The following is a 24,041-nucleotide window of genomic DNA, read 5'->3' on the forward strand; positions in this document are numbered from 1 at the left end:
GTGAAATCCGTATTTTCTCAATTTACTGAGAAAATATATCATTCAATCATTTGATAACATCCAATTTTTCAGGTTAGTCAAAAAGGATCACACTTTCTAACTTAATTTTATATATAAACCTTTCTACTTGTGTTTTCTTAAAGCAGAAAACAAATAGATATTTTGGTTTTTCTTTAAAAAGTATCTCAATACAGGACAAGTTTTTTTAATGTGATATATCTTAAAACATGAGGGGTTTTTTGAAAGCATAACAAGAATTCCACAAGTCTTTAAACATGCTTTAAAATGACATTCAGCAATGTATGTAAAATTTAATAAATAGGACACAATCATACACAAATACATTTTCATAATAAATCATTAAGCCTACTTAGACTGCCCAAATATAAATATAACAGCAATTCACAACCTTTATCTTCTCAAAAGATTCATTTCTTGGTATCATCAAGAAGTAACAACCACCAGCTGGCCATTAAACTGGAAACTGAATTTTTTTCTATTGCTGATATATTTTGCATTAACAATGGGTTCTAATAAAACAAAAATCTAGAACATTTTGTTGTTTTAAAGTGAGAACTGATACTACATGAACTAGTTTTTTAAATACAGTGAATAAATAGGAAGTTAGTAAAGCAAATTCAATTGTATCAACAAACGAAAGAAAGTTAGAATGCAAGAACAGAGCTATGGAAGTATATATTCATTGTTGCATTAGAGACTAATATTTAAAGTTATAGTGCATGTGCACTAATTCTTTAGAGACCTTAACATAGGTTTAGTGCAAATCCCTTTAGACTGAACAAATTTAAACTCTATTAGGGAAAGATCCATTGCGGTTTTCTAAAGTTATGTGTACCCATTTCATCTTCTTAAAAAACACATTATATACAAGAATCAAATGCATATTTATCTGCTTTAAGTATCTATCTACAAAGATAGATGAAAAATTTCTTTGAATTTTTACACCTTATTTGGTTGTACCATTCTAGACCAACGTATTGAAGTTAATGTTATAAAAGCTACAAAACATTTTTTGCCATCAGTTTCTGCCATTAGAACGTTTACAAGAAAAAGAACAAACAAATACACAAAGTGTAGTGTACTGGAGAAAATCCATCATCTGAAGAAGAAAAAAACTTGACAAGAATAATTTGACAATATAAAGCACAAGAGGAAAAAGAATAAGAATACTTTCAGCAATAATTAGCATTTAGTATACTGTATTAAATTATATTGGCAATTTACACTGGATTTGATTTTAATGTGAAATAAATATTACGAACGAAACAATCTGACAAATGGGAGTGAATGGTAGGCAGCCAAAAGTGTGGTTGAGCAGCCATGTTCCTACTGTAAATTACACAATGTTAAAACTATCTGAAACCAAGGACCGCTTCCTAGGTAGCGCTATTCTTTCTTTCTTCCAGAAAGCATGAGTAAGGAACTGGTGATAGATGCATGCCTTTACAACACTGAAAATGCACACATACAGGTATGCCAGAAACTTGCATGCTGCAAAATTCCACCAAGTTCACCCGTTGGTGATATGTTTTATAAATTACAGAGACAACCTACTCTCCGTCAACTCCTTGCACAGGCTTTAAGGAGTCTAGTAGAAAAAGCAGTACTAGGAAAAGCTCTCAAGAAAAGGACCCTTAAAGGGTAATAGTAACAACAGCAACAACAAAACAACCACCCTAGCAACAAACATACATTATGCATGAAGACCAGTAACAATCTTTCTTTGTTGCAACAGATTCATTCAGTCATGCACAATCAAATTTGGAAGTCACGTGAGTTGCCCTGGATTCTTTTTTGAAACAAAAAACTATTTTTCCCCCTTAAGGATGAAGTACAAAAACCAATCACCCTATTGCTCCAACTTGCAGACATTTCCACTCATTCAATTAATACTTAGCAGAGTAACAAAGCCTCATCATCACTAGTTTCATTTTTCAACATAGCTTCTAAGCATGAGTCAGGTATCTGAGCAGTGTGTACTATTCCACAGTGCTCACAGGGGCCATCTCGATTGGAGGGCTGTGCTCCATTAGGTGTTGCACTATACAGCTGTCTAAGTCCTTGTTCTTGATCTGAAGTGAGATCGAGCAGAGGTTGTGAACAATCATTCACATCAAAGTCTGATGCTACATCAGAAACTGGAATTAGCATTTCAACATCGTCATCTTCATCTCTTCCTCCACCTCCTCCATTATCAAGCTGTCTCAAAGGGCTTTGGTTCTGATTAACCGGACTTGATCTTCCTAAGGTGAAGCGTACCCAACGTAACCCTTGAGTCATTCGACTTAATGCACTAGAAAACTGATGGCGTCCTGGACTAGAACTCGGAGGTTCCATGCTTGCTGGTTCTCTTCCACCGTCTATACTACTGCTAGTATTCTGGGTTGAGGAAGTTCCACAGAAAACAGTTGCTTCCACAGCTGTTGCAGGAGGGACCTTTTGAGGCAATGTAGCAGCAACACCACCAACGGCACCTGTTGTGTCTCTTCGTTCATTTTCTGTATCTGTATCATCAGATTCCACTGAAAAGAGGTTTCGATGTGAACTATTTCTTTCTGTTTCTCTGTTACTGTTCTGGCTGGTAAGATCATCTCCATCCGATGACCCCAATGACATGGATGCAGAATGACGGGATCTTGCAAAATTAAAGATTCGGTTCCAAATATTGCTTGACCGGCCAGCAATTGGAAATCTAATAGATGTAAATCCAAGCTGAGATCTCACTGCCAGTCTCAAATTTTCTAAGACTGAGGCCTGAAAAACAAACATAGGTAAACCTAGTGCTATAAAAAGGTAAACATGAATGTAATATTGGTTTCATTTTATTTTTTCTGCAAATCACTTTCCATAACATGGAACTAATAACTTACTGAATCTGAGCAGGAGAGAGATGAGGCAGTCAAGAAGCCTGCTTTTTCTAAAAATGTCTTAAAAGTAAAAGTATTAAAATCATTCTGAAGCTTTAACTTCTACTTCACCTAAGTATAGTCTTTCAAAAGTACATACCCCCAAATAATTCCCTCAACACTGTCCAACTATTTACAAAGTCTGCACTACTATTACTATTAATCTTCTCATCACTCCTTATCACCCATCTCCTCCTACTTGTGACTGTATGACTGTAACTTTATCGCTTGTATCCTTACGATTTATATTGACTGTTTCCTAGTATGATTTGATTGCTTATTGTACCCTATGACTATTATTAAGTGTTGTACCTTATGGTTCTTGACTCTTGACAAATGTATCTTTTCTTTTATGTACACTGAGACCAGTTGCACCAAGACAAATTCCTTGTGTGTCCAATCACACTTGGCCAATAAAGAATTCTATTCTATTTGTTACTAGGCAAACAGTCTAGAGTGGACTTCATGCGGCATTAATTTTACTTTCATAAGCAGTTTGAAACCCAATCCAGATTGTTTCCTGAATTACTACATATTATCTACTTGAAGAAACAAAGGATGAGTATGAGTGAGGCATGGCCAAATAATCGAGTGGAATCCTTAGAGCCCCACTGTGGACTTTGAAGGAGAATTTTAGATGAGGACTCCAAGATATAAAATAGAACTTATAAGAGCCTTGAGACAGCCCCACCAGTATTCCAAGATACTGGGCAATCTTCAAAATCAGAGTACAGAAGCACTAAACATTGTGCTAAAAAGACGAAAGATGATACATGGATTTGTCTCAGGCTTAATTATAATTTCAGTTCTTTAGTTCATCATACACACTGGCTTGGTAGTGGGTTTAATGGTGCAGTTGTTATTATTTTCCACATTTAGACATTGCTGACATGGTGTTACTGACATGGTGTCTGATATTTAAAGAACTACTTAGAAATTTCTATAAAATTAGGACATGGTAATTTTTTTTGTCATGGAATACTTTGTCATGCTTTGCCAACAATGCACAGTAACATCTGTCCAACTCCATTATTACAGTGATAATATAAATATTATGCATATAAAAATCTGTATGATTTTTCTCTAAACACTCTACAGAATTTATACTGAGACTAGTAATCAGAGAAAATAAATTATTTCAACATGCTTTGAGGACTTCTGTAAGTTTTTAAAAAAAAAAAAACAGGAAACATTTCAATGGAAATTGAAAGACAATAAACAAGCAGTCATGAAATGCAAGTAATCAAAAATCAACTATCTCCATATAATGACTAGAACTATTCCACATGTATGTGGTGTATGTAGGAGAGTTATTCACAAGGTAGTATCCAGATACAGTTTGCGAATCTGAAATATTTTTCAGATTTATTTCAGAAACATTTCAAGCACCCATGAAATGTAATTACTTCACTTATTAAACTGAAGTAGCCTGAGTTTGTATCTCTGAAAAAAATCCTAATCTGATAGCAATTAGATTTAGCAAAAATATTCCCAATCTAATTGCCTTATTTTGAAGAGAGGGAAAGACAAGATAAAAGAGATGCTGGGTTGGATCTAAAGGATGTGTCAAAAATTATATATTTGGCAAATTATATATCTTCCTCTCTTTGATGTTCTGAAATATGAAATGTAAATAAATATAATTTTGAGCCTAGAGAACCCTGTTGTAGTAAGGAGATGAACTAAACAAAGTAGTGCATGATTTTTCAGAGCAGCCAATTTATAGTTACCATAGAAGTTCTTACCTGATTTGGCGAACAAACTGGGAAATCTTCAACGGGTGGAATTAGACCTTGTGCAATCAACTGTCCATAAGAAGGAGGGGCTTCTCTTCTCAATAACTCAGCCTCAACCCTTGACAGTTGTGTTTCAAATGACCTGCCCAAAAATACAGACATGCTATAGAGTCCAACTCACTTGTTTCAATGTATATATAACAGCAGCAACATTTTGTGTTATACACTTTGTGCTACTCTTAGATGGCAACTGCCAAGGACTGAGATCTGTCCTCTTTTCATGTAAGACATATTTGTATATTGATGGTGCAAAAATAATTGAGAGCAATAATAATTTCATCAAAGAACTAACTTGTGTAAGCATATCAATTCCAATTTCTTATTTTTTCATGTATTTAAAGCAGTCAACTTTTTAAAAACTTTTTCTTTGACAAATAACATGTAAGCCTTGACTTTCAACCACAATTAAGCCCAACATTTCTGTCTTAAAGCAAGACAGCTTTAAGTTGAGTTTTATCCCATTTTCTAGCTACAGTTGTTAAGTGAATCACTGCAGTCCTTAACTTAGTAACACGGATTGTTAAGTGAGACTGGCTTCCCCATGACTTTATTTGTCAGGCCACGAAAAGATGACTTATGATCTCCTATGATCATTTGTCAGGCCACAAAAGATGACCTATGATCTGCAACAATCATAAATATGAACCAGTTGCCAAGAATCCGAATTTTGATCACATGGCCAAGGGGATGCTGAAACGGTCATGTGTGAAAAACGGTCATAAGTCACTTTTTCAGTGCCACTGTAACTTTGAATGGTCATTAAATGAATGTCTGCCAAGTCAAGTACTATCTGTATAATATTTTCAGACAAAGGAAAACAAACCAGTGGTTTAAGCTTACAGGTTGCTTACCTTCGTTCAAACATTCTTAATGAATACAGTTTACAAGTACATCCCAATGCGATGACAAGAAGCAACCCACAGATAAGGCTTCCAATGACAGCAGCTGTGATTACTCTGGTGGGTACAATCACGGGACAGTTCTCTTCATCACTACCATCCCCACAGTCATCTTGGGAATCACACACCCAGCTTTCAAACACACAACGATTATTTTTGCAGTGGAAGTTCCCTAGCTGGCAAAAGAAGCAATTCTTTTCATCAGAACCATTGGGACAATGATTTTGGTAGTTGCAGCGATCAGAGCGTGGGTAACAGACACCATTCCGGGAGCAGGGGAATTCTTCCTTCTGACACATGGTGCAGTTGGTTTCATCCCTTCCATTTGGACAATGCCAGTAGCCATCGCAATGCTGCTGCTCGGTATAACATCCCCAGTTCCCACCACAGGGAATTTCCCATGGCAGACAAAAACCATCTACTTGATAGGTAGCATTAAATCCTCTTGCAGCATTTACTTTGTCAGCACAAAAATGCACTCTGATTTGACCAGAAGATGAAACAACTGTAAGAGGTGCATGAGAGTCAAAGGCAGTTAAAACACGCAAGAGCTTGTGTGGATTTTCTTCTAGTCCGTCGTATATTTTGACATAATCCCCATAACCAGTACCATCAAGTTTAAAGTCAGTGAAACGCAAAATAACTTTGCGGTGATCTCCTGTATCTATCAGCCAAGTGCAATTGCTCCCTGGTGGATAAAAGTCTGGATAATTAGGAGAATTAAAAGTACCATAAAAATATTTTAGTAACTGCCCACAGCTTGGCATGCCACAGTCTATTTCATCTCCTAAGTCAAGACAGTCAAGGTTTCCGTCACATCTTGAAGATTCTGGAATGCAAGTATAAACATTGAAACGTGAGAGACACTGGAACTGATTGTATGCACATGGCGGGAAGGGAGCAGCAGTTGGAGCACTAGCCTTGGGACAGATCTCTTCATCAGAATTATCTCCACATTCATCCATGTCATTACACTTCCAAGATTCTGGAACACATTTCCCATTAGCACAGTGGAACTGGTTACAGTCGCAACGCATTTCGCTGGATTTCCCTGAAACAGATATATTTAAGAAACATTTCATTATTTAACCACTTTCTACCATTACTACTTTCTAATTTTACCTTAGCCCCATCTACCTGTGAGGTAAACTGTAGAAAAAGGAACTGGAGAATAAAGACCTGGTTTTCTTTCAGCTTACTCATATTTCTGTGGATATCTGAGGTTTGGAAGCCCAAAAATAACTAGGTTCCCCTAAACTCTTGCACGCATGATGTAACAAAACCAAGAATCAGAATCCTTTTCATGACTCTTGGCCACATGGAGGTATGTTGACTGGAGAATTCTGGGAGTTGAAGTCCACAAGTCTTAAAGTTGCCAAGTCTACATGAAGAGTACAATTGCACTTTACTAAGCTTTATAGAACAGCATCTAGCAAGTATGCATGTTGGGCTTTCTGTGTCTCAAATACTCTACTCTTGCCCTATACTGCTTAATGTGTGCTTTAGCACTTGCTGCTTCCTAACAGCTTCTCCAAAGCAATTCTAAGGCTCCTTACACATTGAGAGGAGATCTCAAAATGAAAAATCACTTTTGTGTCTAAATACTTTATTCCTGTTCATATGTGAACAGTCCTGTAATTTAATTTTGACATAATTAAGAGCCGGTTCGGTGTAATAGTTAAGGAATCGGACTAGAAACTTGGAAATGGTGACTTTTAGTCCTGTCTTACACAAAAAGCAACCTGGAACTCCTTGGATCAGTCTCTCTCTCTCTCAGCCCTAGAAAGGAGGCAGTTGCAAATCATTTCTTAAATCTTGCCATTAAATTGCAAGGACTAGTTGAGACAGCCACCAAGAGTAAAAATTGATATAAAAGAACAAGAAATAAAATGTTTATCCATAGTTAATAAACATTTCACTAACTGATAAATAAATAGTTGGATTGTATTCTATCAACATGACCAATTTGATAGTGTTGGCTATTGATATATAACATAAGTTCAGTTACTTTATTTTGTGTGTCACTTTGTCTGTTTCAGAAAAGCAGTATTTTTCAGAGAATATTTTCACATTATTGCCAAGATTAGGTCCTCCTCCTAAGCTGTAGATCAACTATTAACATATTTAAGTTAATAAAAAATGCATAACAATCCTCAAATGTTTCTAAAAATTAAAAAAAATTACCTGTTAGCAGTTTTTTCACTTTAAACACTAGAAAAATTATAGGTTTCTATCATAAAGAAGATTTATGTATAGACTAAAGCCAATTATAATGCAATTCATTGGGTTTGGGCTTAGCCATTCATGTTAAGTGAGCCATTTTTGTTTGTAAATCACAATTTATGAATTCATATGTTGTGTGATTTGATAAATTCCAGTTAAACAAAATCATGTCCTAGTGACTTGTTTGAATCTAGTCATTATACATTCCACATGAAACTACACTGAGCCCACATTCTAAACAAATGTGTAACATTGACCATACAATTTTTAAATTTAAACATACCCGCAAAATAAGTCAGTCTGAAGCCCTTTCGTGATATAATATCATCTGAATGAAATCTGATCCAAACATGGTCTTGTGAAGAAATATATGGAGATGGAACTGAGGAACCACATACTCTGTAATTTTCCATATTTTTGTAGGTCCCTATTGTTAAGGAATCTGAACTGCATCGCCTTGATCCCTGAACATCAAAATCTTGAAAACTATGGGAAAAAAAGAATTTTCTTTTGTTAATAATTACCATCACACTTTAATAAAAGGCAATTTCATACATATGTTTGATGCATTTTGATATACAGCATTTAACAAGGCTTAAAGAAATATTTATAACATTATCACAATATTCTGTATTTTATTAAACAAATTTATATAGCTGACAACTCACATATAGGTGGCTTACAACATTTAATGATTTATATATATTCTATTCAATAAGTTAGTACATTTATCTTATTAATTTTTTGCCTAATATTTTGAAGGGAAAGGGGAAACCTTTGAAAGCCCTATCAGTTTTAAACTAAATAACTGCATGCTATAAATACCTAAAAACTATCTGCATCTATGAGCTTTTTCTGTCATGAAAATATGGGTTATTCCACTTCTCTGGTTTAATTGAAAACAGAGCTTATGAGGGAAATTAACTTGTCAAAAAAGCAGGATATATCAGTCAGACTATTCCTTTCTCTCTTTTAGCTATTCTAAGCAAGCAATCTGTATCTATATCAGAGACTGGGTAGTCTACTATTAAAAGTCATAGCAAATTTTATATTTCTTTTTGTGCAAAAGGTAGATGAATTGGAAACATTTTTCGATTTTGTTTCACTTTGGAAGTTTTCAAAACTTGTCACATCCTTTCTCAGCAAGTTAAAAATGTATACAATGTTATAGTAAATAAGCACATCCAAGAATGGAAAAACATCTTCGGTATAATTAAGGCTTTTTTTTTTTTGCCTAATGAATGTAGTTTGTTCAAAAGATTTTGCTACTTCGAATGAACAGACCCCCTTGCCACAAAGAAACTGCTTCCCAAAAAAATTATGATGGGACATGGAGAAAAACCAAAAGAAGTACATGGTTAGTGACCAGTTTTGCTTGACCTTTTTCAAAAAGTTGAATTTGTAAATATTTTCTTCCTGACTTATTAAACTCTACAACAGAACCCAATATATGAAATTATGGGAAATGTTATTGGTCTTCATTTTTATTTTAGGATTCAACAGTCTGTCTTAATAATGTACCTGAAAGTCTAGTTAGTATAAGGATGCTTTCTTTTTTAATGATTATTAATTGCATTTATCTTCAGATTTATTAGTATCTCTTGATTGATACCAATAAATCTGAAGATAAATGCAATTAATCAAAAAATCTGTAAAGCTCTTAATTTTCAGTAGATTTTTAACTTTAATTTACACTTTTCACATTATATCCCTAAAATATAAATGAGTTACCTTATTGTAATAATTTCTCCTGGATTTGCCTGGATATACCAGCTACAATTCAATCTAGCAGGATATTCAAGAGGCCAGCCTGGGCTTGTGATTATCCCACTTGGACCTTTAATTTGTTCTGGAATATCTCCACAACCTGGAAAAATATGTAGAGTTGATGTTAATAGTCATAAAGTATTATTGCATTCTGTTACTTAAGTTTAAGTGAAAGAACATTTGGAGATTCCCTCAATAATGGTCCTTCTAGTAGAACCATCTTACCACTTGAAGCCAAACACATTATCTCCAAATCTGTTATGTAGAATTGTAGGTTGCATGGAGAGTGATTGCACACCAAAAATAACATTCCTATCCCCTACCAGTCACTTTCCACTATTATCACAATTGAATAAAACTATAATAAATAAAATCAAATAAACCTGAATAAATATTTTGATGGTCATTTTTGATTTTCACAGAAATAAAATTATTTTTAAATCATTAAAATTTGAATGAAATGTCAGTATAACATTATAGTAATTTTAAAAGACACATATATGTAATTATTTATTTAAACAAAACATAAAGGTGAAAATGATAAAAGAAAATAACAATAAATTATTATAGTATACCATGGAGTATAGTCTTGTGAGTATATAAATGCATATACATAGTTTAGTTAATTTCAGTAAAGAAGTATTTTTTATTATAATAATCCATATAATCTACATAGGAAATTGTTTGTAAATCACAAATAGGTTCACATTTTCAATCCAGTATGTAAACTAACTGTAGGACATTAACATACATTTTAATTTAGTATTATTTTAATTGTCTCTCCAACAACATGAAGTACTCATAGTTTTGCCATATGTGTAACAGAATCCAAATAACTATGAAATCTTATTTTTTGATGTTGAACAAGCTGTACACTAAGATACCTGTTGTGACAAAAATGGGGATATCAAATTTTATGTTCCATTCAGTCATTAAACATTTCACATCAAATTGCTTAATCAATAGAAGTACTTATAATGACTAATCATGGATTTTAAATATTTTATAATTACATCTACTAATTTAGGTATCATTTAAATGATTGCTTCTAATAACTTAAATGCCTCTAAAGCTAAAAATATCACTTGTCCAGATCAAAATGTCAAGATATTGTTACAAGGCAGCAACAGCTAAATGATATTTGTCTTTTAAATGTCAGTACAATACATAACTATTGCAAATATTTTCCAAAAGTTTATACAAACTCACATATACAAGTGAGGTAAAAATAGTGAAATGCATTTATTATTTCATTCATTTATTCTAAAGAAAATAAGACAAAAATATTAGACCTATATGATAAAAGAACAAAAAGAAAAATAAAATGGAGTGAAAATTAATCTTGTCAGTAAAATAAATATAAATCCAGCAACTCCCTATTACATGTGAACAATGTAAACTCAACATTATATTATGGAAAATACAGTATACACAAATGTAGTATGGTAAAGGTAACAGGCTGTAGGCAACATACCTCTAGCAAAAATGTTTTATTATAAAGCTGAAATGAGCACTTGGTTTAAAGTAAAGAAGTTTATGCTCATTATATATTATAATTACTGGAATTTTTAACAATGCAAACCTTAAAATTTAGAATTCAGATTTTTCACAAATACACAGAAATGATTTCAGGGTTTTTTGTGTGTGTTTAACTACCCATTAGGTGGTGCTCTTATACCACCATTTTGGAAGAACTTCTATATTTATTTACATAATCTTTCTTGGAAGTCATGATATGAGCTAGAACAGATCATCTCATCTCCATATAAAGGTCAACAATCCTCAAGACAAACTACTTCCCTTCCAAAGAATTTTGAAATCATAATTTAAAAACTGCAGCTATATCATTAATATTAGTTGTTTTTTAAAAATGCAATGAATTCCTTCAAAAACAGAAGTTTTCCAAATGTCATTACCCCAACAGACCCTTAGTAATAAAAAAAACCACTGGAAAAAAACTCTAAATATGTTATGACAAATCATTATTTATTTTGTTTTTATCTTTTAACTGGTAAGTTAACCCTCATTTTATAAAATCTCTAAGTCTCATTCAAACTGCTTTCTTATGAATCCCAATATTGGACAGAATATCAGAAAGAACTTTTGGTAGGAAGATCCGTCTGCCTGTTGAGGGCAACAGATGGAATGTGGTTGAACTTGTTAGCTTTAGGACTGGATTCCTATAGGAAATACCACACGTAGGCTTGAGAAAACGTCCTGGGAGAAGCTAATGGCAAATTGCAAGTCCATGAAATCACTAAGAACCCAAAACAATAGAATCTTTAAAGCCACCACTATGTTTTTTTCTAGCACCCAAGTCCATCTAGGGCAGCAACGATCAGACATCTGAGCCTGCAGCTGTTAATTCAACTTAGCCAGGAATTTTGCCACTAAAATTTCACTGTCTGCCTTTTAAGAGTAGCCATCGACTGATGATGCCATGGAGATAGAAAAGAGGATGCTGACTCACTTCTGCCCATTTCCTTAGTGGGACAAACTGCTTTTTACAGCAAGCCCTGTCAAGTGTAATAAATACTATTATGCACTGCACAAACTAAATTCTCATGAGATGGGTGACTATATAAATTTGATAAACAAACAAAACATGGAACTGAGGATCTTGGGAGGGAATTTTAGAACAGGAACAAAACAAAGCAGGAAGAATTTGAAGTACAAATGGATTCTGGGCTGGAATGTAGTCTGATAGGATTCTTACTCTGTACAGACAAATCAGACAGGCACCCTTTCAAATTTGCTAGAAATTCCCTAGTGGGGGTTGTTAACTCACAATCCCAAAATTACAATACAGGATTTGAAAGCAATAAAACTAATGAAGGGGACAATTGATCTTCGTACTATCAAATACTGTGATTCATTTGCAGTTCTTTAATGTACACCGCTTTGCCCTCCTCATGCGTCTGTTAGAAAGAAAAACACCAAGGAAAAATATATTCCTGACTTTCTACTATGAATGATCGTTCTTTATTCATTTTGAATAATATTTGCAAAATACTTGTAAGATTGCCTTTCTACCATTATTAAAATTAAAGCCCAAAATATTTAAATACTTAGGGTATATAGTGTATATACCTAATTCCTGATTTCTATGGGATTTCAGATGGTTTACACTAAATGCCTTTAGTGTATGTTCTCTCAATTACTATTTCCATATTATATATGGGGGGTGGGGTTGGTGGCACAATGCTTATGCCAGAAACTAATACCAGCTATAACAATTAAAATGTAAGATTACCAGGAAAAAATGTAAAAGCCCCCCAAAATTAGAATAGATACTATTAAATTCTGTAGAATCATGCTGATTTCCAGTCATACAATATTCCTGGCAATTTGAATGTAGTTCAGTGAGTGCACACCGGATACGTTGAATTAATATATATTTGTTTTAAACTGGAAATGTACGATTGGTTTGCAAGAACTTTAATTCCAGAACTTAAAAGAATTGTCAACCTATTTGACAGTCAGCCTTTCCCCAAAGTACCTGAAGGCAGGACAAGAAGCAATGGTTGGAAACTAATCAAGGAGAGAAGCAACTTAGAACTAAAAAGAAATTTCCTGATGGTTAGAACCAGGGGTGGGCTGCTGGAGGTTCGCAGGGGCTCAGGAGAGCCCCTAGCTAAGATTCTGTGCAGTTTGGAGAACCCCCAAATCACACTCCCGGCTGGCCCCACCCACCCCTCCCCTCCCCGGAGTCCCCATGCGGCCCGTTTTGAATGCAGGTAAGTGCAAGGTGCGCACGGAGGCTCAGGGAGGGCGAAAAATGGACCTTCCGGAAATTCAGGAACGCCAGAAGTGGACCCATCTCTGGCTTCCAAAGAGCCTCCGAAGCCTGAGGAGGCAGTTTTCGCCCTCCTGGAGGCTCAAGGAAAGCCTCCGGAGCCCAGGGAGGGCAAAAACGCCCACCACCACCACCATGGTGCTGGAGGCTGACTAGGCCACGCACACCATGGCCACACCTACCCAGCAACTGGGCAGAGAACCCTTTGCCAAAATTTTTGAAGCCCGCTCTTGGTTAGAACAATTAATCAGTGGAACAACTTGCTTCCAGAAGTTGTGAATGCTCCAACACTGGAAGTTTTTAAGAAGAGATTGGACAACCATTTGTCTAAAATGGTATAGGGCTTCAGGCCTGAGCAGGGGATTGGACTAGAAGAGCTCCAAAGTCCCTTTCGACTCTGTCATTCTGTTTTGAAGAGATTTGGCTGAATGAACAAACAAATTTGGGTCAGTTGTAGATATTGAGAGTGATTTTGAAGCAAAGAAAGCTAAGCTTTTATGTGTTTAAAATATGATATAATTTTTTCTAAGTTTGCTTAGAAAAAAGCACGGTCAAAGCATAGAAATGGCTCCAGAATTGTCCTCTCTAGCTTTTAATCAGGGAATTTTATTAGGCATTTTTAATTCCAATTGCAAATATGCAAGAAACACAAAAGATCTTTTGTTTTGAGAACAAAATAGCCTGACTTTAAATCTTTTTGTTAGAACTTTCTGAGTACAAACTGAGTACTTTTGGTTTTGTCAGAACAGAGAACACTTGAACCATTTTTATGGTTCAAGTGTTCCATTTCCTGACAAAACCAAAAGTAAATAGTTCAATAGTCGAGGCCATAGGAAGCAGTGAGAACTTGGACAAGGCCATAGCTTCCTTCTTTTGCACCTTAATTGCTATCTACTATCTAGTTTGTCTAAAATCAGCTAAGATGAATTTTATTGTTTGCTATATGAGTGGTGTGCCATGCCACATTATTCTCTGTTTACAAAAGTAAAAGAGGTTTTAAAATATAGCTCCTTGAAATTCAATCAGTCATCTTACAGTGTTCCATTTTTCTAGGTGAATCTTAACCACCCACAACATTGTTCAATTATCTTACTAAGAAAATTATTTGCATACACTTATATATTTAAATTCTTATAGTCGCTAGAAGTCAGGCTATAGTCAGAACATATACGTTTGATGATGATGATTAATCGCACAGTCAACCAGATGTTCAGACTGGGTTTGGCATTTTTGTCTACCTACTGAGTCCTTACCAAGGACCTGGGATAGGCAAATCTGGATGATTGATGGTGTTGCAGATATCGCCACAGGATAGAAGCTGTTCCAAGTAAAGCTGCCTTCTGCAATTGACTGATGGCAAACTTGTCAATGCCTATGGTGTTCAAGTGGTGTTCCAATTGTTTTGGGACTGCACCCAAGGCATCTTTTACTATTGGTACTACCCTTGCTTGCCTTTGCCATAGTCGTTCTATTTCTATTTGTAGGTCTTTGTATTTTGTTATCTTTTCCAGTTCTTTCTCTTCTATTCTGCTGCCTCCAGGCACTGCCACATCCACTATTCAGACTTGTGTTTCTTATCGACAACTGTTAAGTACGGGGTGTTATGTGGTAGGTGCCTGTCTGTTTGGATGCTGAAGTCCCATAGTAGTAGTAGTAGTAGTAGTAGTAGTAGTAGTAGTAGTAGTTATTATTATTCACAAAATTTCAATGTAAAAAGTTTGTGATTAAAGAACAAATCATTCATCAATTCTTTTCCAGCCCTCTCCACTCTGGTTCCTCTTGAAGATTTATGTTACATCTTTCTGTTGATGTCTGGGGAACCATGTCCTTCCAGAATTGTTTTTGCTTTATCCTCAATATTTATGCTTAAGACCCAAATTGTTGGGGGCAATATCCTGACTCTGTAATCCACTTAGAGAGGACTGTAAAAGCACTGTGAAGCGGTATGTAAGTCTAAGTGCTACTGCTACAACTGAAGGTATTTTTTTAAAGTGTGTCATTATTTCATTTCATATATACAAGAGCGTTTGTTTTTGTACCTTTGAGTCAGTTTTTCATTTCTGGCGTCTCCTGGGACAAGTTTTTGCAGGTTTTCTTGGCAAAGTATTTCAGAAATAAGTTTGCCAATGTCTGCTTCCTAGAGTTGACAGCATGTAACTGGACCAAGACCACCTAGCAGGCTTTGTTCCAAAGGCAGGATTAGAACTCGTGTCTACTGGTTTCTAGCCTGGCACCTTATCCACTACACCAAATCCACTGACTCTCTTAAGTTAGAATTTAGGTGAATTGATTCACTATGCAAGACTAGTCTTAATTCAAATTCTATTCATAGAAACCTTAATGCTAGTACATTAATATAAAGCTGGAGCTGCAGATGTCCACACTATTCATCTATCAGCTAGAAAAGCAAGAAAGGTCAATGAAAAAAAAATCAGATTTTTTTTTGAAAACGTGTCCTGACTGACTTTAAAGTAAATTACTGCAATGATTGCTTTCACCCTGCTTATACTTTGTGTCTTATGTTCAGTAGGAGAGGTCCTTCTTGCTTGTCTCCATTTGAGGCAACTAAAGTAACAAGTGCAATGAAGATGGCTTTTCTATAGCCATAGCCTAGCTGTGGCACAGTCTCCCACTTGGTCCATTAAAGCCAATCATTATAGATTTTCAAAAAATCTTTGGAAAGCCTTCTATTTTTTTTCTTTTTCTTTGCTGTGTTTTGTTGGGCAATGCATATTTCAATTAATTGTTTAATTATGAATGTGAATGTTTATTACTGCTTAATATACTTTATTAATTTTGCTCTTTAGGGTGCAAAAAAAAACACCTGGTTGGCTTTTACTATTTTAAATACACACACACACACACACACACGTGCCCAGAACAATACTACCAAGCATCAGGAATTCTTCGTATTTTTTTCCTTTTGGCTACAAAGGAGTAGAACAAACCTTAAGGACCTCACTCTATTATTCTGTAGAGTAGATAGTAGTGCAGTCAAATGAAAGCATCCTCAGATGTTGCATCATGTTTTAAGATGTGTAATACACACTTTAAAAACTCAAAACATTTAATTGCATAAAACTTTGATATAAGAAATCAAATTAGCTAACTTTTCTTTTTAATGTTTCTATGAAATATAATTAAACAGAGAGGAATAATCTGTTCGTGACCATAGTAGTGGTATCAAATTTATCTTATGAAAAAAAAATTTCCATGTTCCAGTTGCTTCATTCCTTATTACATGCTGCAAAAAGCAGTAATAATTTTTATAGCCAAATATCTTTTCATAAGATACCAGGTGGCTTTCAATATTTACTATTTAAGTCATGCATGAAATTTAAACATTACAAAAAAGAGAGACTTACCAGTTGAGCTTCCTGAAATATGAACATTTTCAGAACGTTCTGCAAGAGCACTGTTTCCTAAAATTAAACATAATGAATAAACTAATTTTCAAGATAAAATTTGTTTAAAAAAAATTCAGATACAGTATTACAGAAAAGAACAAAAAAATGAACCACTTTAATATTCTAATTTAATACTACGTTAACATTTAATTTTCAAATACTGCAGATCTTAGGTCTCTTGTGCTGTATTTTTAAAAGAAAAGGAAACGATGGGTGGGAATAAAATGATGATATAATTAAAGAACCAAAGGAATCCATGTTACATCCAATGAATAAGTTATGCAAAGAACTAAAAAGGTACTAAGAGCTTGGTTAGCTTGCAACAGACAAGGGATTTGAACTATTTAGTTTAGTTTAGTCTTCCAGTGCTCTTTCACTCTTTTTATACTTCTCTTCCTGCTTTTAAGGGAAAAATATAATGAGACATGTAAGGATAATAAAAGGAAAAATCTCAATGGCTGAAGTTCTTTCAGATTTTTTCTTATACGGAGTCAGCATATGAACCCTGATCAAGCAGATCCTGATTGCTTTTGAAATAAGCTAGCATCTGCCAAGTTAAAAAAAAAAACATGTTGCCAGGTACTTTAACAGCATAATCTTTATGATATCGGTGTACACACTGTCTCTCAGTTCCATTTATTAGATGGGCAGCTGCACATATCACACTGCTATGGCTGTCAACAAGCGGAGTGGTTTGTTTCAGTGACCAAAAGCATAAATCATGTCACTACTGATAGTCAGGCAGCATATAAGTTTAATGAGTAAGTAAATAATATTTACTACATAAGAACTGTAAGAATATGGATTCCCACCCAAACAGAATTTAAGGCAGTATGTTCTATTGCATAATGCACTGTGTTTCTTCCCGTGGCCATGGATTCTAAATATTTTCCCCCTTTGTCTATGGAGATTCTTAATTCTCCAGGTCATGGTTGTCTGAAAGGTACTTTTTTTTCTCAAAAGGCAAATAAACTTTCTTGGTTTTTCTTTTCTTTTCTTTGAAAATGTTTCACTTCTCATCCAAGAAGCTTCTTCAGTTTTTCAGGAAGAATTCAAGAAGCTTCTTGGTGAGAAGCGAAATGTTTTCAAAGGAAAAAAAAAAGGAAGCCCGGTTGCCTTTTGAGGAAAAAAAACCAACAATCAACTTCTGGATTTCTTCCCTTTGTTAATGTTCTTTTATTACATACATGAATATGAGGAGATGATCTTTGAATATGATTTTTGTCCAGTATAGAAATGATATATTTATTATAATTATGGAAAAACATTTGCTTCATCTTTTTATCCTGTGCCAGAAAAGGACCCCATGGCACACTCCAAGCATTTATGAATTTCTGTATTCTGTCTCAAACTGCAGACTGAAATCTCTGGCAAACTGGACTTCAATATTGGTCCTTCTGCCCAACATTACTGCACAGTACATTATGTAAATCTTTTTTTTAAAAAAAATTATAATCTAAAAAAAAAGGAGGCACAAAGAAAGCACTTCTTAGTAAAACAGATGAAATATAATACCCTTCTAAAACTCTTGAGAACTTTTAGTCTTCTAAACCCCCACCACCACCACCAAATGCTTTGGAGACTTACAACCTCCCCAGGGCAGAATTATTTGGGGTGGGGGGAGGAGGGAAGGGTACAAGATGAATGATAAAAGAACGGAGTTGGATTAAAGCTGTCCTCATTTCATGACTACATGGTGAAAGATTTGGGGCAGCTGCTGGCAGATGTAGTGGTTGCTCAACTCAAAGTAGTAAGCTGGGAAAATCAGATATACGGGGGAAAAACAGGACAATTTGGTTAAAAACCTGGTTCAAATCTACATTTACATTTTATTTGATTTGTCAATCCCTTACAAGATACAGGTATTAGAATAAATATGGTTTTGAATACATGAGATAGATACTTATAAGAAAAATAAAAAACAATAGGACAGGGACGGTAGGCACATTATGCACGCCCCCTAAATGTAATTCTCAGTTAACTTTCCAAATTTTTCATGAGAAAATCTAAGAGCAAAAACATTACAGTGTTAATTGCTCATAAATAAATCATGATGAACAGAAATTATAACGAAATAGCAGCTTTTTATATAAGTGATATAAAGGGAGAAATTTTGAGCCAGCAATGAGCAATAACATTTGGAAGGATAATGTAGAATTGACGCAATTACTCAAAATGATCACAAACATCGGAAGAGATGCTAGAAAGAAAACAAATAATCCTCACCAAGTCCATTACAGAAAATATTGTATTATCTTTGGCTTACATAAACATGGTCTCATGAACAGGATGTACTGCACAATACTGTACTGAAAGTTATTCAGTATCACTGAACAGAAGCTTTAAAAATACTGCAAAAGTATTACAAAAGAAATAAAATTTGTTTACCATTGGTTGACTCCAAACCTGCAGAAAACTAGTTATCCTTCTTAGCATTAGCTCCTTGACTCAGTGAACATTTAAAACTGAACGTTTTATATTGTAATGCCTTTTTTAAAGTTGTCAACAGTTGCACAATGCAATTCACAAGCGGCATTAAGAATTACCCTGAGAAATGTACAATGTAAGCAAATTCAACTTAAAGGTAATAAAATGTAACCTCTTTCATGTACTTATTAGCATAACTGATACAATGTTGTTTGTTGCAGTGAGTAGTTTGAAAAAGACAGCTACTTCAGAAATATTTAGCTACCTAACCGAATCACAGTATTATGAGTGCTTCCCTAAAATATATTTCTTCTCCAAAAAAACACTTAAATTTTCCATAAATACCTATAACTTAAAGCTAATGGGGGGTGGATTAGGGGAAAGAGCTTCCTTTTTAAATTTGCCAATGAACTCTAGCTGCTGTGCAATTATAGGTAGTCCTCGGCTTACAGCAGTTCATTTAGTGACCTTTCAAAGTTACATTGGCACTGAAAAATGTGACATGATCATTTTTCACAGTTATGACCTTTGTAGCATCCCCGTGATCATGTGATCAAAATTCAGATATTCTTGGCAACTGGTTCATACTTATGACTGTTACATTGTCTGGGGTCTCCTCTTGTGACCTTGTGACAAGCAAAGTCAACAGGGAAGCCAGATTCACTTAACAACCGGATTACTAACTTATCAACAGCAGTGATTCACTTAACAACTGAGGCAAGAAAGGTTGTAAAATGGGGTAAAACTCACTTAACAAACGTCTCGCTTAACAACAGAAAATTTGTGTTCAATTTTGGTCGCAAGTTGAGGACTACCTGTCGTTTGTGTCTGTGTGTGAAAATGTGTGCACACACATGCATGGCTTTCAGTCAGTGTTGACTCCTGAGGACTACTTGAACAAGACCCTGGTAAAGTCTTTTGGCAAAAGGTTTTTCAGAAGTGGTTTTCCATCGCTTCCTTCTTAGGACTGGGAGAGAGAGATTTTCATTCCCATAAATATGCAATAAAGCTTACAGGGCAGTGGATTAGGGGGAAAACTCTAGCTTGCTAATGAATTTAGTTCAGTTTCAACTATCCTGATGCAAACACTCAATTCTGGTTTATAGAAATACTGTACCTAGAGATTCATCGGGAGGGAGGGAGAGGGGAATGAGGAAGGAAGGAAGGAAGGAAGGAAGGAAGGAAGGAAGGAAGGAAGGAAGGAAGGAAGGAAGGAAGGAAGGAAGGAAGGAAGATCCCAGTTACCTTTAGCATGCAATCATCTGACATATTACTATGGTGAGAATATGGCCTTGGAATAAAAAAATTCCCATTCCTGATTTAGGTAGTCAGGATACAAAAGGAAGGGGAGAGCAATAGAAACAATAATTCAAATTGCCTTACAATATGTTTAAGTACTAATCCATTTTCCTTTTATGGGCAATCTTAATATTTTGGAACAATGTAGCTGCTTCTTGCCTGCTAAGTAATAAAAAGTAATAAAAATCATATAAGCTTCCAATTATAACAGTAGAAACGAAGACAAATACTTTATAGCATTTTGTGAAATCAAAAGGTTTCTGATAAACTTAACAGCTGGCACAGACAGACAATATTACAAGCTAGGATAGGCTCTGTAAGCAGGTTTCTTAACATTTTCTCTCTTTTTTTGGAGAGGGAGGCAATTCTGTCTCTCTCTTACTTAATTTCCCTATATTATCTATATTATATTTTGTTGTTGTGCCAGAGCCATGAAAATTAGATAGAAAACAAGTTTTAATAAATAAGTTATAATAACAATCATTTTTTAGTATTTACGGGTGGTTTTTGCCTTATGACCTGAAGTCACAATGGCCCAAAAAGCACTTCTGACAGTTGTAACACATCACACTGCCACTTTCTTCACCTGTGCTGGCATCAACCTGTTTGCATTGTCCATCAATTGCCAAGTGCCTTGCAATCATGTGATCACTATTTGCAACCTTCTCTGCTGGCTTCTCCAGAAAGTCAATGTGGAAACAGTCAGGGAAGATTGCAAGGCAGGGAAAATCTTTCTGTGCACTGGAAGAATCGACTTCAAATTTGGTGAAAATGCCAGCAAACACCATCATTCTGAGCCTCGCTGGCGTTCACATGTGCAAATGCTACCATTTCTGCCTCTTCAGAGAGGAAAATGCTAATTTACGCCAGAGTGCTGAGCCTTTCAGAAGGTTGCATTTTCGTGCATGCCATTATTTCCATTCAGAACGGGAAATGCTAGTGAACACCAGTGTTTTGAGCCTTCCAGTGGTACTTGCTAGTGTTTTTCACCAGATTTGTGATCCATTTCTCTGTACACTGAGGAATTACAATGAAATCCTCAGCTTACTGGAAGAACAGATCTCAAATTGGCAAAGCACTAGTGGGTGCCATTGTTCTCACAATCATTATCCTGGTGGGGCTTGAGAGGGTCTGGGGAGGAAGTCTGGGACCTCTCCCCGCCACACCATACTCAAGAGTTCATGCCCTCTTCCTAGTACTCCATTGATTTACGTGGTCACTTAGTGACTGCAACTAGGGAAACTGGGATTGGGGTCATTTCACAAAGTAGCATCTTGCTTAATAATTGGTTTTCTCAGCAACTGAGATTCTAGGCCCAATTGTGGTTCTAATTACATTATTACATTTGTCCTTCTATATCAAAATATCAGCAAATATAACCACCAGTATCCCATTATAATGATCCAAGAAAGTTCTGGATTCATATTTAAACCCAGCATTAACAATTCACTCCTGCTTTACATTGTTAGTATTTATTCAGCTGCCTTTCTATTCATTATTCAATGTTATTCGACTTAGATAAGGGAATAGAAGGGGAACTTACCAAATTTGCAGATGATACTAAGCTGGCAGGAATAGCTAACACCCAAGAAGATAGGCTCAAGATCCAGATGGATCTTGACAGACTAGAACACTGGGCCGTATCTTACAAAATGAAATTCAATGTAGAGAAAAGTAAAGTCCTACACTTAGGCAAGAAAAACCAAAAGTACACATATAGACTGGGTGAAACCAGGCTCAATAGCAGTAACTGTGAGAGAGATCTTGGAGTCTTAGTGGACAACCAGCTAAATATGAGCCAGCAGTGTGCAGCAGTAGCCAAAAACCTAATGCAATCCTAAATTGCATTAACAGAGGGATACAATTGAGATCAAGTGAGGTACTAATACCATTCTATAAAGTCTTAGTAAGGCCACACCTAGAGTAATGCATCCAGTTTTGTTCACCACATTATGAAAAAGATGTTGAGACTCAAGAAAAAGTACAGAGAAGAGCAACCAGGATGATTAGGGGACTGGAGGCTAAAACATACAACGAACGGTTGCAGGAACTAGGCTTGGCTAGTCTAGTGAAGAGAAGGACCAGGGGAGACAGGATAGCAGTCTTCCAATATTTGAGGGGCTGCCACAGGGAGGAAGGGGTCAAGCTATTTTCTAAAGCACCTGTAGGCCAGACAAGGAATAATGGATGGAAACTGAACAAGGAGAGATTTAACCTGGAAATAAGGAGAAACTTTCTGACAGTGAGAACAATCAACCCATGGAACAGCTTGCCCTCGGAAGTTGTGGGGGCTTCATCACTTGAGACTTTCGAGATTGGACTGCCATTTGTCAGAAATGGTGTAGGGTCTCCCGCTTTGGCGGGGGGTTGGACTAGATGACCTACAAGGTCCCTTCCAACTCTGATTATCTGTTATCTGTTATTCCAAATCAGATAATGCATTCCAAATAAATATTTATACAGAAAATTCCTCAGTTAAGTCAGATTTTCAAACACTGACATTTGGCTTCTAGAATTGTAAACTGGTTAGACAGAAGGAGGCTTAAACCTTTCCAACAGATTTTTGTTTGCTCTTGCCAGACAGAGAAGATTATATACTGTAATTTTACAATTGTGGGTTTTATTTTGTCAACTTAAAAAATCCGTCCTTTTTCCACATGTATCATACTGGGTGATATCAAATGATGACTGGTTAGTTCTGCATTATGTATATACATAATGGTAAACCACAAAGTTCCTCATAAAATCAGAGTGATGGCCAGACTAGGTTACTATTGTAACTGCCATCAGGACTTGGTAACTTTAAAATGTGTGGCCTCCTAGTCACAGAATTCACCATGGGAATTCTGGGAATTTAAGGCCATACATCTTAAAGTTGCCAAATTTGAAAAACTGAACTAAATGCTTCCAAGTTATTTTACTGGTATGGCTGGAATTTATTGATTTTATGCTGATAGGTTTTTTCTAAATCACTAACTTTTAAATATCTAATCTACAGAAAAGCAAAACTGGTTCCGTCCAGATGTTTTGAAATTTAACTTTTAACGGCTTTAATATATGGGAATTGCAATCCCAATCAGTTCCCTATCCTTATCCTATTGCACCAGATAATACTATAAAATCTAAATGTCCACCAAGCACAGGAAAAAAATATTTTCTGTTTATAATTTTCTTAAAATGTATTTGAATTATTCTACTGCATATCAGGTTCTATGTATGTTAGCTATTTTTGTTTTAGTGATATACATTACTTTTTATAAAAAATGCTGTTGTGCTTTTTCAATTGTAATATGTAAAGGATGTACAATTATGAGTTGCCATCTTTATTCTGATGTTTTAATTATTCTCTGAATTCTCTATTATGTGACTTGCTGAAAGACATACAGTAAATAACTTGAACTGTGATTTGATAGGAAACTGAGAAACTCTATATAAACCCTATATAAACTACTCCTATATTTCTAAAGAATTAACAAATTAGATATGGAATTAATAACTGC

General features: G+C 35.3%; 1 protein-coding gene across 1 annotated transcript in view; it reads right to left on the minus strand.

Annotated features, from left to right (window-relative positions):
• Positions 1-268: 268 nt before the first annotated feature.
• LRP12 (LDL receptor related protein 12) overlaps positions 269-24,041 on the minus strand; it is a 34,358-nt gene continuing 10,585 nt past the window's right edge. Inside the window, exons 2-7 of the mRNA XM_026689878.2 lie at positions 16,774-16,830; positions 9,577-9,712; positions 8,129-8,331; positions 5,575-6,673; positions 4,673-4,805; positions 269-2,775 (exon numbers count right to left, since the gene is read on the minus strand). Coding sequence (XP_026545663.2) covers positions 1,915-2,775; positions 4,673-4,805; positions 5,575-6,673; positions 8,129-8,331; positions 9,577-9,712; positions 16,774-16,830 — 2,489 coding nt within the window. The 3' untranslated portion in view covers positions 269-1,914. The remainder of the gene's footprint in view (positions 2,776-4,672; positions 4,806-5,574; positions 6,674-8,128; positions 8,332-9,576; positions 9,713-16,773; positions 16,831-24,041) is intronic.

This window comes from Notechis scutatus, chromosome 3 (genome assembly GCF_049901735.1).
Source record: "Notechis scutatus isolate UNSWTSFEM ecotype Mainland chromosome 3, rNotScu1.2, whole genome shotgun sequence".
Lineage (NCBI taxonomy): Eukaryota > Metazoa > Chordata > Lepidosauria > Squamata > Elapidae > Notechis > Notechis scutatus.